At 42.0% G+C, this 17,741-nt stretch overlaps 2 protein-coding genes across 4 annotated transcripts in view; both read right to left on the reverse strand.

The window, feature by feature from the left end:
* Window positions 1-2,904: 2,904 nt before the first annotated feature.
* LOC137122337 (UPF0500 protein C1orf216 homolog) lies at window positions 2,905-9,462 on the reverse strand. Of its 2 annotated transcripts, XM_067496102.1 has the most exons (3): window positions 9,398-9,462; window positions 6,163-6,369; window positions 2,905-4,442 (listed from the first exon to the last, which is right to left on the reverse strand). In XM_067496102.1, exons 1-3 carry the CDS (start codon window positions 9,445-9,447, stop codon window positions 3,314-3,316), a joined length of 1,386 nt encoding a protein of 461 aa, XP_067352203.1. In that variant the 5' UTR covers window positions 9,448-9,462; the 3' UTR covers window positions 2,905-3,313. The 2 variants fall into 2 exon arrangements, with proteins under 2 accessions (XP_067352203.1, XP_067352212.1); XM_067496111.1 differs by lacking the exons at window positions 6,163-6,369; window positions 9,398-9,462 and adding an exon at window positions 6,019-6,156.
* Window positions 9,463-11,638: 2,176 nt separating this feature from the next.
* Window positions 11,639-17,741, reverse strand: part of LOC137122598 (claspin) — a 13,079-nt gene continuing 6,976 nt past the window's right edge. For both annotated transcript variants that reach the window (XM_067496123.1, XM_067496132.1), the window contains 12 exons: window positions 17,520-17,713; window positions 16,819-17,356; window positions 16,405-16,438; window positions 16,104-16,191; window positions 15,872-15,999; window positions 15,604-15,765; window positions 15,266-15,387; window positions 14,925-15,055; window positions 14,700-14,811; window positions 14,332-14,411; window positions 13,816-13,977; window positions 11,639-12,150 (listed from right to left, as the gene is read on the reverse strand). In XM_067496123.1, coding sequence (XP_067352224.1) covers window positions 12,025-12,150; window positions 13,816-13,977; window positions 14,332-14,411; window positions 14,700-14,811; window positions 14,925-15,055; window positions 15,266-15,387; window positions 15,604-15,765; window positions 15,872-15,999; window positions 16,104-16,191; window positions 16,405-16,438; window positions 16,819-17,356; window positions 17,520-17,713 — 1,877 coding nt within the window. In that variant the 3' untranslated portion in view covers window positions 11,639-12,024. The remainder of the gene's footprint in view (window positions 12,151-13,815; window positions 13,978-14,331; window positions 14,412-14,699; window positions 14,812-14,924; window positions 15,056-15,265; window positions 15,388-15,603; window positions 15,766-15,871; window positions 16,000-16,103; window positions 16,192-16,404; window positions 16,439-16,818; window positions 17,357-17,519; window positions 17,714-17,741) is intronic.

Raw genomic sequence — 17,741 nt, forward strand, 5'->3', positions numbered from 1 at the left:
GGTTTTAATAGAAGCTGTAACACAAAATCGAGAATAAATCAAATAGGAAATATTATCGGCAATTTTAGTGTTTTAGTGTCAGAATCGCCTTTTCGAAATTAAACGTGAACGAACCAATTCAGACTTCCTATTGGATAAACCGTAATCTGTTTTATACCTTCTCAAAGCATGAAGATGGATAAATAAAGATAGATAAACTTGTCGTTTTACTTTCTATACTAGCAAGGCCAATAACAGGCCAATATAACAGACTATAACAGACCCTGGTATATCAGTGTTTCACGCATCTCATGTGTATCATGTGTTACTGTTTCATTTAGTCGTTTCAGTTTGACTAAAACGTTTGTGATTTTCTTGCGTATCTGGGATCAAATACACTTATTCAGCAGCAAAACAAAGCAAACAGAGAACAATCTGAGAACACAAATTGTTTTGTGCAGTATAAATATGTTTTTTCGTGCTGCCAATCATCTCGTGACCCTGCAGGCTTATCTCGGTCCTGACCCTCAGGTTGCATTGCATGATATCATTCAACATGTGGTGAAAAACAGTCTATTGCTTCCCAGTGGGAGCTCTTTCATGAATCCCAGGTGGCCCCCCCATCGTTTAATGCACCACTGCTGCTGCACACAAACTGCCGGAAGAGGCAGCCATGTGTCCACTGCTGCCCCCTGGCGCCAGAACAGGGAACTAAGAGCAGGTGACGGCCTGAACTGAGGGGGACTGTGATGGAGTGTCTCCCCCCGGTGGACACTGTTTGCATACGTGTCCTCCAGCAGCTCAGAGATCCGTGTGTGTGTGTGTGTGTGTGTGTGTGTGTGTGTGTGTGTGTGTGTGTGTGTGTGTGTGTGTGTGTGTGTGTATGTGTGTAAGTGTGATGGTCCATAAAATCAAAATGTGTCATGAAGATTTTTATTATTTTATAAAGTTTTCACCTGCAAACTGAAAATGTTAAATGTTAAAACAATGTGAAAGTGAAACATTCACTGTGAATTTTTATAATGGGAATTATTAACCTGTCACTTAACTTATAGTTGGATACCATGTACAAAAAAGGATGTAGAGTAGCAAACATATTATCATCACTCATATGCATAATTTTGTGAGAACGAAATTCTTTATTTTATTTATGACATATATGTAAAAAATGGCATTATAAATAGCTCAAATGTTAGTGATACTTCAGATTAGAACCTCTGAACATGTTTCTCTGGAGTGCATTAAAAAAAAAAAAATTACAATAAAATCCTTTGTCAGACAGTGAAACGAAAGCATTTCGTTGTTTGGAGCTGATGTAGTGCATTACAAAACAGAAAAATGCAGCTCTCCCTCTCAGCACCCTGTGTCGCTGTGGGGGGTGCGACGAGGCCCAGCTGTGCGCACCTATCTGCTCCCCGGGTTGTTTTGCGTTGAAGGAAAAAGAAGAACGTCTAACATCCCACCTGACATTTCGGTGACTTGTTTCATTTTTTTTTTTTTTTTTTTAAATTACTAACTGAAATCTGGAGATAGACAAGAGGCAAGTGTGGCTGTGCGCCTCACTCAGCAAAGCCTGGAGTTTATGACATTCGATACAATGTAATGAAAGGCCTCTCTTTATCATGACGTTTTTCTTGTGTGAAGATACTTTGTCTCATCAGCAAATGGAGCCGTTTGACCTCTGACCTTTAGCAAACGAACATTTGGATCAAAATCAATTTATTAAAAAAGCTTTTATTTAGCTTTTAATAAATGACTCACTTGCCAGCCAAGCCAATGATACTTTATAACACTAAAATAAAAAGTGCCACATTTATTTTTATTCTCAGTAAACATACCCACCAGCAGGGCACATTTCAGTGTGGAAACACGGATCCTTCAGCAATATTATTTTTTTCTGAGACTTTTCCTGAGGCGCAGCTTATCAGGTACCACTTTCCGTGTGTGGGTTCGAGCCTCTTGCAGCTTTTAGGCTCATTTATCTCAGCGCCTCATGAGTTACGAAAATCGCGTCTCGGTGGTTTAGAAAATCGCCATCAAAGACATGTTTGTTCCTTTTTCTGTGTCGTTTTTTTTTTTATTATGCGGCTGTTTGTCCGTGGCTTACAAATCACTACCCCGGTGTAAACACGTTATCCGCTCAGCTCGGATTCCTCGTCGACATCAACGTTCAGCCAGAGAACAAGGGCTCAATATGGAAATGGATTCAGACTTTTTCACTGCGATGCCTGCGTCCAAGAGAGGCGATAAGCTTTAAAAAATAAATAAACGGGGAGTAAGTTAGAAGGCATGGCCGGGGATTATCCCAAACTCGCCCCGGGGTTTGGCTCTCCTGCGCGCAACCGGACCCGCGTCTGTTCACCGCGGCCGGATAGGACCTGCAGGGCCCCGGGGCGCAGACTGACAGGCTCCCCGGGGGCCTCCTGCGCAACGAAGACCCCGACGATTCAGCTCGGGATGGAGATTATAGGGTGGCAATGCGACTGGTATCTCCCAGAACACACGAACACACACACACACACTGAAAGCGCAGATGATCTCGGAGTGCCCGCGGCGGCAGACATGCCCAGAACGATGGAGACTCACACGGCTATCACACTCCCTGCAGAACACACTGTCCCCATCACCGTGTGATGATCAGATACAAACCCAACTTTGTTTAGCTGACAAAGACCCAATTGTGAGCTGAAAGGTCATTTGCCCGAGGGGACCAGTAAAGCAACTATAGTTATAGAATATAAAAGAGGTGCTTCTTCAGTCAAATCTGCAGTGAGGGGAATTTGATAAAACCTTCTCCTCTAAATCAACATGCTGATCTGGAATGAATCTTGGGTTGTATCAGCCAACTTCTTGGCCTTTCTTTCAGATTAAGTGATTAGAGGTGTGATTTGATGAACGTGCACACAAAAGAAAAAGACAAAAGGATTCAGATATAAGCTAATTTATTTCTTCTTTTAATTTACGATAATTATATACAGCATCTCAGAGTATAAATCATCTGTAACACTGGTAAATCTGTGATGTTTTCCAATACTGTTGTACACGGGTCATGACAAACAACGACAGCATACACACACACACAGAACATATTTGATAAAAACACCTATTGACCTCACGAGAAACATCTGTCACACATTTTGGTTTGGTGCAAGGGGCCGGGTTTTTAGTTTGAATGACGATGAGGCAGATACATTTACTGATGCTCTGGCTTGAGTGTGAAGCTTCAGAATGTCACACGAGATGAGGGACACGGTCTTATTTAAGGGGAAACAATTATAGGACAGAAGCAAACTCAGCTGTTTCCTGCTTCAGTCCCTCCCTCGCCTCTCTCTGGTTATGACTGGCCGACAGCCGCCGTGGGAGCGGCGGCGGAGGCTACGGCAGCAGCGGCGCCCATGCGCAGCAGTTCCTTCCTGTGTGTGAGGATGACGTCAAAGCTGGACTGCAGGCGGTTCTGCTGCTCCTGGACGCGGCCCTGCAGGGTGCGGACCCAGCGGATCAGCGCCAAGCGGCGATACATGGTCAGCTGCACCTGATGCTTCTCCATTTCCTGGGCCTTGAAGCGCTCGCGATCCCTCAGCGTCCACACGGCGTCCATCAGCTCTGGCACCTCGCCATCTGAGTCTGAAGACTGGTCATCGCCTTCATCCTGTTCTTCTGTTCCTTCCTCCAGAACATTTCCCAGGGTGCCTGCTGTCAGCGATTTGTGGCTGAAGCTTCTGTGTCTTTCAGCTGGTTCTCTGTTGCCATTTCTGCTCTGGTCGCTTTCCTGCTGGTTCGATTTTGGTTCTCCAACTCCGATGCGGTCCCAGCCTCCCGTGAGCATCCCTTCACCTCCACTCTCCATGTTGAGGGAGGACACGCTTCCACCGGAATGACAGCTGAACTCAGACTCAGAGTCGCTGTCGCCCCATTCGTCACCATCGTCCAGCTCTTCATCGTCTTCTGCTTCCTCCCTTTCTCTGAACCCTTCGCTGCCTTTCCTCCTCTGCAGCTCCCTTTTCTCTCTTTGTTTCTCATTGTTTTGACTCATCATCATCTTCCCCTCCTCTCCCTCCAACCTCCTTTCCTCAGCTCCGTCAGGGGGAACTCGACCGTACCCATCATCCCCGCTCTCGATTTCGGGCAGAGGCTCCAGAGGGCTCCAGCAGGGCAGACGGGATCGTGGTGAGAGGAGACCTGAGGTGTGATGAAACCCAGAAGACAGTGAGGAGTTCGAAGGGTCGCGACCCAGTGGGCCCAAGTTACGGGGACGCACCTGGTTTCGGTTCTCATCTCCTCCTCTGTTGCTTGTGAAGCTTTCGTCGTCTTTGCCTGGCAGGAAGTTGAAGTTGCTGTCTTTATCACACCTCCTGTTTTGGAGCGAAGAGGAAGATTTATGGTTGGTGCCTCCCTTCCCTCCATAGGCTGAGCTCAGAGGTTGGTCCTGATGGTGAAGCATCACTGACCTCGACTGAGACTCACTGAAACAACAAAAAGCAGAACACTCAAGCACTAAACCACAGATCCCCAACACTTATATTCCAATGCATGTGGGAAAGTGTTTTATCAAAGCCAACAGAAGTTTCAGTTCACAATGTTAAAAATCCATTAGCAGAGATTTGCTTGAGATACACGAACAGCATGTTGCTCTAATAAACCGGGCTGGGTGTCAAACTTTTTGTTACCGACCTAAATGTGTACAAACCCCTGGTATTGAAAAGCTGTGTCAGAATCATCCTTTTGCAACTTCTTGTTTCTTGAAAGTGATCAACCTAGACATTTTTTTAGATGAAAAAGTTGTTTTGTAGAGAAACAAGTAAGTTTGAGTTCCTGCATCTGCAACAAACCATCCTCTCTGTCCCCCCCTTCTTCCCCTCTATCCTGTGTATAGCTCTTGCTTCTTGCTCCTCTTCATTTCTCTCCACTCGACCAAGCCAGTTAAGGCAGATGGTGGCCCACCCTCAGTCGGGTTCTGATCCCCTTCTGATAACCCATGTTTGATTTCCAAACAAAACACAGCTTGTTCATTCAATGGAGTTTGGTAATAAACTCTCTAATCTTGGATAATGGCATTTCCAAGAGGAGTTCTCTAAACACGCAACTGCATTATGAGTTATCGAGATTTGACAAATCGACTTTGACAGCAAAATAAAGCTTGTTTACTGTGATGGATATAAAGCAAATTTCCAGCCTCTGAACTTTGGTGTATAGACAGGAGTCAAACCCAGCATAAAGCACTCATCAGCAGACAGAAAAGCTATGGTGGGAGAACTGTCAGCATGGAGGAGGAAAGTAACAATAAAACAGAGGAAAAGAGGAAAATTAAATCCACCGCACCCAAACACACACACACACACACACACACACACACACACACACACACACACACACACACACACACTCCTGGGTCGCACCAAACTCCTTGTTTATGTCTATAACTACAGGCTGGTCTGCGCACTCCACTTCTATTAGCATCAAATATTTACATGTCTCCTCAGAATGGAAATTTCTCTAATCCTGACTTCAGGCTGCTGTCAATCAATCCCCTTCCTCTCCTGTGCAGGCGCGTACACGTGGTGCTGAAGGACGACGACTGTGGGACGACAGTCGGGAGCGCGCATGTCGCAGACGGACCGATGTTTGACGCTTTATGCGAGGGGAAAAAACGGATTATCTTTGCTTAATTGACATATTTATGGCACCACAACTCAAATGTAAAATGCATTACAATGTGAATTATTATTTAAAAAATTGCAGCATGCATAGCAATAGGTTTCCATTAATACATCTGTGTGCGTAAAGCAACGCTGTTAATGCGATGGAAAAAGATGAAAATACCAACATGGTCTCGCCGCTGCTTGTTTTTTGCACGCAGGTCGACGGAAAGCGGAAAATAAATTGGCCTGTTTACAGCTTTGTGATGCGCGTAAGGCAACAAAAATCCAACATAGGCTCGTTTTTCATCCTAACTCAGCCACGGCCAGCGACAAAATTAGACAAACAGGCAGCAAAACGGGAACATCGAGGCTTATCTGCGATGCGTTATGTAACGCTCACCCCATCAGTGCTGTCTCCTCTCTGTCCTTTCCCAGAAACACCCTCATAGCCTTCCTTCCATCTCTTATTTGCCGCTTACATAAGTCAATTGACTGACACCGAGCTGTGTGAATATATTTGCATGATGTTGTGGTTTGTTCTTACCTTTTTTTTCTCTTTTTATCTGGTTTTCTCTTCGGTGGAGAAGCTGGGCACTGCACCCTCCCAACTCTCCCCCTCCTCCGATGTTTATCTTCCTCTTCCTCTCCTCCTCCTCCTCCTCCTCCTCCCATCCTCTCCGTGCCACTGTGGTTCTGGGAAATAAAGGACCGGCTGAGTAATGGCACTTCCGAAACTGGGCTGGGACTGGAGCTGAAAGGGAAGCCGTGGAGCAGGAGTAGGAACAATGTGAGGACGTGGATGGCAGTGCTCTTAGTGTAGCAACAGGCCTACAGTATCACGACTACACCTACAGCCACATGAAAGGTAGTCTAAGGATCCGAGTACATACAGTTCATACAACCTTTTGGCCAAAAATCCAATCTTTGTATTAGAACTCTCCACAGGGTCTCAGTGTTTCTGTGTTACAACAAAAAGCAAGATGAAGAGATGAATAGCTTAACGTTTCCACCAACATTTAGAAAACAAAATGTCAGTGTCTAAAGCATAGTTACTTAAAGTGGACGCCACAAGACCAGTTCCATTCCTCTGTGCCTCAGAAAAGGAGCAGGCTGTGCTTAGTTTTGCCCTTGGGAAGCAGAAATCACACTTTGTTTGCTGAACTCTGTGGTCAACAAAATCCAGATTTAGACCAGTTTTACACTTTGGTTTATCAGGCAAAAGTTGTTATGCAAACTTTCAGAGGTGAAAATTATAGCAAGGAAATACTCTAGTAAACTGCAAAGGTGATGCTGATTTATCCACTTTATGTACTGAAAGGTGATTGGTTCATAATAATACATGTTCATTTGATTATATTTTTATTAAGATTCAACATGCACAAAAAGTAACTAGTACCTGACTACAGCTGTCACAGAAATGTAGTGGGGTAAAAAGGGCAATATTCCCCCCTAAACTGCGGTGGAGTAAAGGTAACATAGAATAATGTACAGTTACAGTACCTAATAATTGTGCAGTACTTGAGTAAATGCACTTCCCCTCAGATATATCTCAAGACATTAGACTACTCTTCTTATAATAATATTAAGCTACATTGGACTGTAGAGCATCTTAAAATGACACCCACTCCTTCTCCTCCATTATATAAATCCATCAATGTCTACGTGTCTTGGACAAAAAACTCCTCTTGCAATTTGCACATCGGACCACGACTGCCTCTAAACATGTCAAAAATATGCTCATATGTCTTACACATCTTAGCAGAGCACAGAGGAGAAAGTTTTAGCCTTTAGCAGACAAATATGAAAATCTGCAATTTTCTTTATCTACAATTAATAAACAACAACAAAAAAAAAAAAACAGGATTAAACTGGAAATTTAGCAAACTATGTTTTTAAAAGAAACTAACTCTAAACTAACTCTTAATCAAAACAGAGGAATATATATATATATATATATATGTGTGTGTTTGCCTTCATATATATATATATATATATATATATATATATATCACCTCATTCGTGGGACATTCATTCAATAAAGTGACATATAAGTGTATATGTTTTATATGTCAACAGATTTCGGCTTGTCCCTTCAGGGGTCGTCAAAGTGAAATGCCCTTCCTGCATAAAACCCTCCCATTTTATCTGGGCTCGGGACCAGCACCAAGTTTGCCTTTTGTGGGCCGCAGCTGGTGGGGTGGGATGGGTCTGCATCCCAACCCAATGCTCTACCACTGAGCCCCCAGGCCCTCCAAGTGTATATATGTTAATATAAAAATATTTTAATAGATATTTTTTTCTGTAACATAAAAGTACAAAAATTTGGGTTTGAAAAATCCACTTTACTCAAAAACATGTTTTGCCGACTGTAATTCACTGTATTTCACTGTATTTCACTGTTTTGTGGCCAGAATTGTCACAATCCTGGTCCCTGGGTTCAGTATCTCCCTTTTTTTTCCTAGCTTCACTTCCTGTTTACAGCTTTTATTTTGTAGCCCATCAGACCTACTTCCTGTCTTCCTGTCTCTCTACTTCTTCCTCTTCTGTGACTTTAGCACACATCATCAACGCTGATTATTTGAACCTGGCTTTCCCCACAGTTCCCGGCCAGTTTGTTTGATGTTCCTGGACATTGTGCCGTCCTGTTTCCATCCCCCACTTTCCTGTTTTGCCTGATTTCTGTCTCTGGACTCTTTCTCGTTTTCCTCCCTATTTTTGGTCTGAGGTTTGATTATTCATTTGTCCCTTTCTATCAGTCGCTGTTTATCCCTCACTTTGTCGGCTCATCCCTGTTATATTGCAATCTCTGTTTCTTTCTCTAACTAGCTATTGAATTCAACTAGCAAGGCCATGCCCATCTGCTGCTGGCTGTTGAAAAGTATCCTGGGAAATGGATGGGGGGGGTCTCTGTGAATTTATAATAAACACAGCATTCACAAGAACAGTAAAACCCCAAATCTTCTAGTTAGACACTGAACAATATCCTCTTGAAGCTGATAATAAAGCATAATACAGAGTGTTGGAGAATGTATTCGAAAGAAAATAATCATATCCAATCTCTACAGTTTTGGCTGTTTAAGGCAAACAAAAGGCTACGCAAAATTCAACACCGACGACAAACATAACTACAAGATTTGTTGCAGTGTGATTTACTCCAAACTGGTGCCTTTTGTGATTTTTAGTCTTTTAGTTTTAAGTGCAATTAGGTGTGTGTGTGTGTGCAAGTGTGTCTTCTGGAGGTGTGTGTGGTATTGGGGAAGCTACATCAGACAGACTTAACAAGTGTTCACTCTCTCCTCTCTGCATCTCATCCCCCCTGATATGTCATCGCTGGCGGCAGAAAAGAAAACCTTGCGCCACCCCTCTCTCCTTACACACACACACACACACACACTTCTATCTCTATCCTCTCCCCCTTTTATCCTTCAACAACATCCCCATTCAAGTGCATCAGCTCCAGGCGTCCTCCCTCCCTCCCCCTCCTCCTCCTCCCCATCGTTCACTTGTAGCCTAAGCACATAAAAAATACATCAAACATAGCCGTCCGCCCAAGGCCTTGTCACACGCAAAATCATCTCTCTCTCTCTAAATAAAAAAGAAAAACTCAAGTTACAAAAGACAACTATAGAGGACACCGATGGAACGAGAGATAGTCTGCACTCGGAGGACTCAGGGTCGCGTGTGAGGCCTCCTGAGGGAGCAGAGATTATTGTAATGTTAACTCTGACCACCCTCTCTCCATTTGACACAGAGAGAGTAAAAAAAGGAGCATGACTTACCTTGCGCATAAAAAGACCTTGCCTGAATTGTGCACAGCCTGCAGCGCCATGACCCACTTCCCTCAGTTCAGCCGCATGTCTGCTCCAGCACCAGTCTTGGCCGTGACAGTGGCCGAGGGCGGCCAGCAGCCCCCACGGGCTACTCTGTCAGATCCTCGGTGCTGAGATTCACAGGGACTGTAAAGAGAAGCCTGCTGGACTTTGAGCTCACAGCCAAAAATCAGGCAAACCAGTCAAGACGTGCTAAATTGAACCACTAATCCAGCACGGGGGTCGCTTTGCACACTAATAATACACAGTTATTTTAGGCATAGATGTGAGTAGACACACACATACAGTGCGTACGTCATGACACAAACGCACAATAACCCTTGGGTGCTACAGCTCATGTTTCTCTTCAATTATTCCACCCTCTGCCCTTTCTCCTCCTCATAATCTGAAAAAAGCCAGATCCGTGTCCTCTAGATATTTAGAAGCTGGGCCCCGATGCCAAAACATGTAACCTTCCTCCTCTTTCAAGTATGGTGTGAATTGGGAGTTCGGGGGTGGGGGGTTGGCTTTACTGCGCTGACCTCATATATCCCTCTCAGGGGTTAAACAAAGTTGTGAAATTCGGTTGCAAGTAGCAAATATGGTGTTGATGCAGAGAAAGAAAATTAAAAATAAGAACCATGCCAAGGCTGAATTAACTCTGCAACTTGCAGAGATTACTCCTATTAAATTCTAATTAGATTTAATTTCTTGACCCTGCAAACAGACCCTTAGGATTTGGAATCATGTCTTTATCTCGATTAATTGCATCATAATGGCTCAAAAGTAATGATAGATGCAGCTCAACAATTAAATCTATCAAATCATTCGCCCAAAGACTCCCGGCCGTAAATATATTAAAGAAATCCAGGTGTGTTTTTAAGACTTGACACAAACGTCTCCTCTTTGCAACATCAGGATTGTGTCGGCCTTCGCGCAGGTACAGCAGCTCGCCGTAGGCAGGACCCACCATGTGGTTCATTTCAGACCCTCCTGGTGTCGGCCTCTAATGGTGTGTAATGGGGTCTCCTGTGCCTACTGCTAACCCCAGGACCTCTTCCTAATCACCGTGGCTACTAATGAGATGGAGAGAAATGCAAGGGCTCGTTAGAAGACAGTACTTTTAATGCCGGCCTATTATTATCCTCTCAGCAAATCATTAGTCTCTAAACTGCAATTTAGGCTTTGAACCGGGAAGAAAAAGTAAAATACTGAGCCAAAAGTGTGGAGATTTTCAGAGGACAGGCAGAGACACGAATATGTGACTGGACATGTACAGTGTCCCTCTCAAAATAATCACAAATGAAAGCTAATTTCTTATTGCCTCTTGGGTGTTACAGTAGAAATCATTAGCTTTACACTGTTGAAGTGGTGACATCATCAGAAACCTGCGGGAAACCTCAGCTGCTGACCAGTTAAAAGAAAAATCCTGAATCCTTGACCCCCCTACAGTGCACAGATCCAGAGGCAGTTTGCTGGCATGGTTTGGGTCCACTTGTCCCCTCATCAAAGTCATTACAAAATGAAATATCTTGATAGGAGTGGCCTTTTTATTTCTTTGGGATGGTTTTCTCTATTTCTGTCGTTCTGTCTAATTTCAGATGTCTGTTTAATGTCTTTTTGAATATTTACGGTCAGTTTTTAGAAAATAGCCTGCATTTTCTCATTTTGTTAGTTTCATCTGTTTTTGGTTATTTTGGGCCCGTTATAAACTTTTTCAGATTGTCGTTTCTCTACATTCGAGTAATTTTGCACCTTCTTGTGGTTGTTGAAACATTAACTACAACTTCAGAGCCTCTGGCCACTGCCATCAGACACATAGGTGCATTATCATCATCATTAACATCATCATCATCATCATGTACTGTGTATGTGTCCATGCTGTAACTCAAGCTTTATAAGCAGCCTTTATTGCTCTCAATACTTCCTATAATACTCCAATTGTTTTCAAAAGTTCTTCTAAAACATTTTATGTACACTGAGGTAATTTTTTAAAAAATAAAACAGATGTTAAGAGTTTAAATGAAAGCAAGTAATTTCAACTGTCATTCTTTGTCAACTGCAAGACAAACATTTGAGAGACTAACATAATGTACAGTAAGTCCACCACGATACAGTGACAGGAATTTACACATTAGAAATAACACTAAACACATATTGGCTTGAACTGCACAGCAACATTGAGGCTGGCTGAAGTAAACAGAGCAAGAGTCTTAAAATACACTTTTATTTACAAATTAAAACAAATACACAAATCATCATTTAAAAGTCCCTAACCAGTAAAAACAAAAATCAATCCTATTTACATAATAAAACATTTTCAAATGTACCTGAATCAAGTGGTCCAAACTAAGTCAGGTACGAGGTGAAGGATTATTGTCACTGATGACTTAAATATAAATTCAGACACACAAGCAGAGAAAGTTAAACATCGATGATGCTTCACTTGTGTCCTTCAGTTTGCCGTTGTAAGGCCATGTAAACATGTAAAAACTCCATTTGTAAGTGATACCTTTGCCACCTTCATTTTCCATCCCTCGGGCGCTGGTGAAATACTGAACATGTTTGGTTATTTTTCCATTTAGTGTACTGTGAGCTCAGTGGTCCAGGAAGCTGAAGATGCTTCTTTGGGGGCCTTTAGTCAGCCCAGCAGGTTTGTTCTCTATGCAGACCCTCTTGGCTGTTGGGTTCACAGCGCCCACCGGTCCCCGTTTCTTCTGAATCTGTGGAACAAACACAGCCAAAGTTAAATAATTTCCTGGCACTGCCTGGGACTGCTGTACAATACAACAATTGTAAACGTTAAAAACTTTGTGGTGCAGAAACCCTGAGCAAGGACCAAGCGGGTTTTTAAACTAAAAGACTAAGCTTCAGATACAAATTTAAATACATTGAACAAAAAAAAAAAAAGACTGGATTTTCCACCATCACCTAAATTGAAAGAAAAAGATGAATTCATGGTCAGTATAAACTAGAGGAACCAAGAACTCTAGCAGTGTTCATGTGGGCACATGACAAACAAACAAGTTCTAAAGCTCATCCTTTCAAAGTAGCTGCTGTAAGCACTGTGGGGTTTGGTGCCACCTAGCGTTTTAAATGTAGAATACAGCAACAAAAACCAGTTGGACTAGCTTCACACAGAGGAGTTGCTCCAAAATGATTGGAAAGTATTTTGTTCCTGTGCTTATTCTAGAAGGGTTAGATAGGGTTAGAGATATGAACGGGCACTTTATAACAAACTCTATTAGGGAGGCAAAAAAAATTAAATCCATAAATTTAAACCTTCAAAGCAATTAAAATTGCCTGCTTCATCACAAACATCTGTTTCAGAGATTATTTATCCATTTCTGATGACAGTCATCATTAACCTTGATGGATGCTCATTAGTCAGTAACCTTTGGCTACATGGTGTCAGATTTTATTCCTAAAATACTGCTGTTAGAAATCACAAGTAGATAAATGAGACTTTGGGTTTGCTCCAAAACCCAAATCCGCACAGTATGAAATTGTGCTGGATGGCAGAAGTTACAGCTCCATTCAATTCAGTTTTCATTCAGTTATAATTTGTAAAATCACAATGAATTTATTTATTTAATGAATTCCACTGTCATAAAAACACGTCATACAAGAATTGATACTGCCCAAAACATTGTGGAACAATTTCAGAAAAATGTTAAACGTAAAATTGTGACGACTTTGAAGATCCCACCATCTACAGTATATAATATCATCAAAAGATTCAGAGAATAAAGAGGAAACTGTGTGCAAGGGACAAGGTCATGACATGGTCAAATGTCTCAGTTTCAACATCTGATATGTTGTATATTTAAATTGTGAATAAAATATGGGTTGATGAGATTTGCCATCATCACATCCTCCCAAATTTTTTGAATTGGTGCTGTATGACGACATCCTCTGTCCTTAGAGATTTTTTATCAGATAAGGAGACACTGTTCCCAAAAAACAGTCTAATGTAGAGCAACTTCAAATATCTTCTTTTGAGCAACCTTGCAGAATATAAAAAAAACCCATGTGTACACCCTATGCACATCTTTGATGTGTGTACATGTTGATGAGGTATATATACATTTTTGTCTTTTCAGCTTATCATGCGAGTTCAGGGTCACCACAGCGGATCATTGTCCGCATGTTGATTTGCCAGTATGGGATTTACTAAATTTCTTTTTTCTTTTTATATATGTTAAAAAAAAAAAAAAAAAAAAAAAAAAAAAAAAAAACACAATACAAGAGAAACAATATGAATGTGAAGAAGTAATCATTAGTAGTACTCATCAAGCATTCTTATAATAACACTCTGTTTGTTACTGTTTTTAGCCAACTGAAATATTATTTAAGCTAAACTGCACAGGGTCGTTTAAATATTTCACCTGTTTCTTTGGAGCGTCTGAAGTTGAGTGGTCTTTCTCAGGAGAGAGCGTTTGAAAGAGAAATCCTCGGCTGTTTCTGGGTGCCAGAGGATTCCCCTCAGAGATCGAAGCCAGTTTTTGGAGGACGGAGCGAGGCTGACTCAGTAGTGAACCTCTCCTCACCTGGAACAAATGAATAAAGCCTAAATCTTAAGTTGACCGTGTACAGACCACAGAGAATATGCAATGAAGAAACCAACATCGACTCACTGCTCAGTCACAGTATCCGTGTTAAAAATGTTCAGTTTGCTAAAATAATAATGCAATCAAATTACTGCCTAATAGATCCTAATAAATAAGCTTCCTGAATTGGTTCAGCCAGAACCAAGAGATTTGTAGAGAATGAGTTTTGGTGAAACCCAATTGTTACACAAGAGCTACAATTTCACCTACAAGTCAAATGAACATTGTGAGCTGCAGCTGCACCAGTAATATGATAGAGAAAGCAAAACAAATCAAGATTCGCTATTAACTTACCTGTAAGGGTTGCGAGGGTCTCTCGAAAGGATTCAGAGCTGACGAAGTCTTCTTTTCTGGCTGAGGCGCGATTGGTGGTTCTGGTTAAAAAGTTTAAAGTATTAGTTTGTTGCAATAAACCGAGTGTAGCTGGTAAAACTGCCCAGTCTCTCATCATGTCCAGGATTTCTGCAGTTCAAGCAAATTAATCTTAAGAAGATTGAAAGTAGTTCAAAGGTGCAGAGATGTAATCCTAGCATGTTTACATTTTTTTTTTTTTTTTACCCTAACCGTGTTTCAGAGTTTTGTTTCCTTGTACTTTTATGCCTTTAAAGACTAATTATGCTGAACAAATGTCCATATGGGTGTTTTTATGATCACAGACCAACCTTTTCTCTGCAGAGTCTTGGCCGTTAATTTTTTGGCCAACTTCATAAAGTGACTGTCTTCCTCTCCAATATGATCATCGTCGGCATCCACATCTCCCCCTTTCTTGGATTTCTGTTTATCAAATAAGGAGAAAACAACAGCATTCAATCATCAGCTTGCTTTTAAAAGGGTAATTGCTAAGGACAATGTCTTCAACCTGCATTTTACATAACACACACACGTACCTGTTCTTTGAGCCACTGCTCTCTCTCCAGTCTCTCCTTCCTCCTCTGGACCTCACTCTGATCAGTAGCTTCATCTTCTTCATCCTCTTCTTCACCCCCTGCTTCCATCCTGTCCATGTTGAAATCATAGTCTGCAGGAAAGATTCAAAAGGAAGCAGAGTAACAACACTGGAAGATATTTTAGTTAGATTTATAGAACCTAAACTGTAACTCTTAAAAGGTACACATGAAGATAGTTCGTATGTAGGTAGGCATTTAAAAAAAAAAAAAAGAAAGAAAATAAAACCAAAACATTATTTGCACATTACTCAAGGCGATTTATTTCCAGCCTGTAAACTTACCAATGTTTTTCCAGCGGAAGCGGCGAGCGCGTCCTGGCCCATCAGAGTGCAGATCCCCATCAGCCAGGTAGCGCTCTTGATAGAGCCTCAGGCGACGCTTGTCATCATCTAGTATATGCTTCCTTTAAATTAAATATACAGAAAATGAATTAAAGAATCCAAATTGCAGTAGTAATACAAGTTTTTCTACGGGAGATTAAAACTATGAGAAGCCAATCTAAAGGGACTCACTGTGTAAGTGCATTTTAGTCGTGAAATATAAGAAACCGTGTTTAATAAAACAGACTTGAATATTGCATATCAATATAATTCAAACTGTTTAACATATGGTTACTTACATATGGATCTTGTTGACCTGGTTCTGCAGCTCCTCATCAGAGGGAAGGTCTTCAAGAAGCTCCTCTTCCTCATATTCACTCCCTCTGTCACCTTCTTCATCGTCGCTGCCATCGTCGCTGCCTGAGAGCTCAGCCTCGGACTCCAGGTAGTCAGCCAAACGCCTAAGAACAGGATGCAAAAAAGCAATGAAAACCTTCGCAACAACGAGGACTATTTTATTCCATTACATAAAAAAAGAAATGTGCAATACGAATTGATTTCACTTACATTTTCTTTTTTTTCTTGACCTGGTGTGGTGCAAACACACCCTGCATCTCCTCTTCTTCAATGTCATTGTCCTCTTGCTCACTATCTGCCTCCTCCCTTTCTTCTTCACCATCTTCATCACTGTCCTCCTATAAAGACATATTATACTTCTAGTGCGCGTAATTAAAATATAAATTCAGTGTGTTTGTACATTAGGTGACACTTTTGTACCTAACACACACTGAGATCTTACCTGCTCACTATGACTTTCCACATCTGACAGAAGCCGAAACTCGCAGTCTTCTTCCTCTTCCTGTTCCTCTTCTTCTGGCTCCATTTTTCTTTACACAGAGATATCACTTTGAGAATGGTACATTGCAAACGGTAAATATAACACTTAAAGTAGCTTTAATGCTTTTCTTGCAAAGGTGAGGTGGGGCACTGAGCACAAAGGGGGAAGCAGGCACATGAGGATGCAGTTAGAACTAAATAACTGTACTTAAAATCCGATGTAAATATTAATGTTTAGATTATGACAGATCTATGTGCTGTACCTGTCTTGTGCTGGTGAAGCCGTCTGAGCAGAACCTAAAGTTGGTAGTAAAGGAGATATTTTAGAACCGCAAAAATCAAAATGTGAATCCGCTTAAACCTTCATCGGTAAAGAACAAACAGAAACCATTAGAAATGTTTCCACAATCTTGAAACAAAAAGGGTGTAAACGCTTCATAAGATAGTCATCTTAAGTCTAGATCCTTGATTTTACTCATAGTTTCCTGGCCTTAGTGACAAATTGCCTATTATGTTTCTACACAATCTTTAGCTTTTCAGTAAGCACAGCTGGATCAATTATTAGATAATAGAAGTCTGGAAAAGCATTTTTTTTTAAGGTGATTTTGACCTTGATCTTTTAAATACACAGAACATGTGTTATCACAGAAAAGAGAGGGGACAGCATACAGTCTCACCTGGACTGGGGAATTTGCCCGAACACAACCCCAGCAGCTGATCCATAGTATTGTCAGAATCTCCATCATCTTCGCCTTCTTTACTCTTCTCGGTGTCCCTTTGTTCTTTTCCTGCCTGTGTTGGAGGAAATGCTCCAGAGCACAAACCCAGCAGCTCATTCTCCTGGGTTGATCCGAGGCCTCCACCCCTATTTGAGCGGCTCTCAGCTGTCCCAAAAACACCTGAGCACAACCCTAGTAGTTCCCCCATGTTGGCATCCATTGCATTTTCATCCAGGCTGTCGAGGATCAACTGTCTTTTGTGGGATGGAGGTGCACCAGGACGAGGCCCAACATTCAGGAAGCCATCTGCATCTAGCAACTGCGAATTGGCATCATCTTCCAGAGAAAAGCGACCTTCTGAATCTCCTCCCAGGCCAGGGCCAGAGACTGCTCCACCAAGGGGGCCTGAATCTGCACTTGGGGAAGTAGGTGCATAGAGGTCTTGGGAGTCCTCAACAGGGAGGCAGAGAGATGGCTCGGACAGTTTACCCGAACTCTGGTGGGGAAAAAGACAAAAGGCAAATGAAGCCACTTTATCCCAAATAAACAACATACCAACCTGAATGAAGCATAACAGTAAAACTGAGGATCTTTCATCAATTAGGTTGAAATGAGAATATTTATAGAAGAATGCAAGCCCCTGACAATTTCAATCTTACCTTAGAGGCAGATCCGAGGAAGCTGGGTCTAAAGTGGCAGGGAGAAGGTGAGCGAAAAATAGATGAATTTGAAACACCTCTAGCTGAGGAACGCTGGTGATTGACTGGCTGGTAGGAGGTGATCATGGATCCTGTAAGCTCAAAGCTGCTATTGTGGCTGTTGTCCTTCACCAGGGACAGAGAATCATCCTCTTCTAAAATCCAGAGCGAGAAAAGACAGAA

The sequence above is a fragment of the Channa argus genome, chromosome 1, assembly GCF_033026475.1.
Source record: "Channa argus isolate prfri chromosome 1, Channa argus male v1.0, whole genome shotgun sequence".
NCBI classification, from domain to species: Eukaryota; Metazoa; Chordata; class Actinopteri; order Anabantiformes; family Channidae; genus Channa; species Channa argus.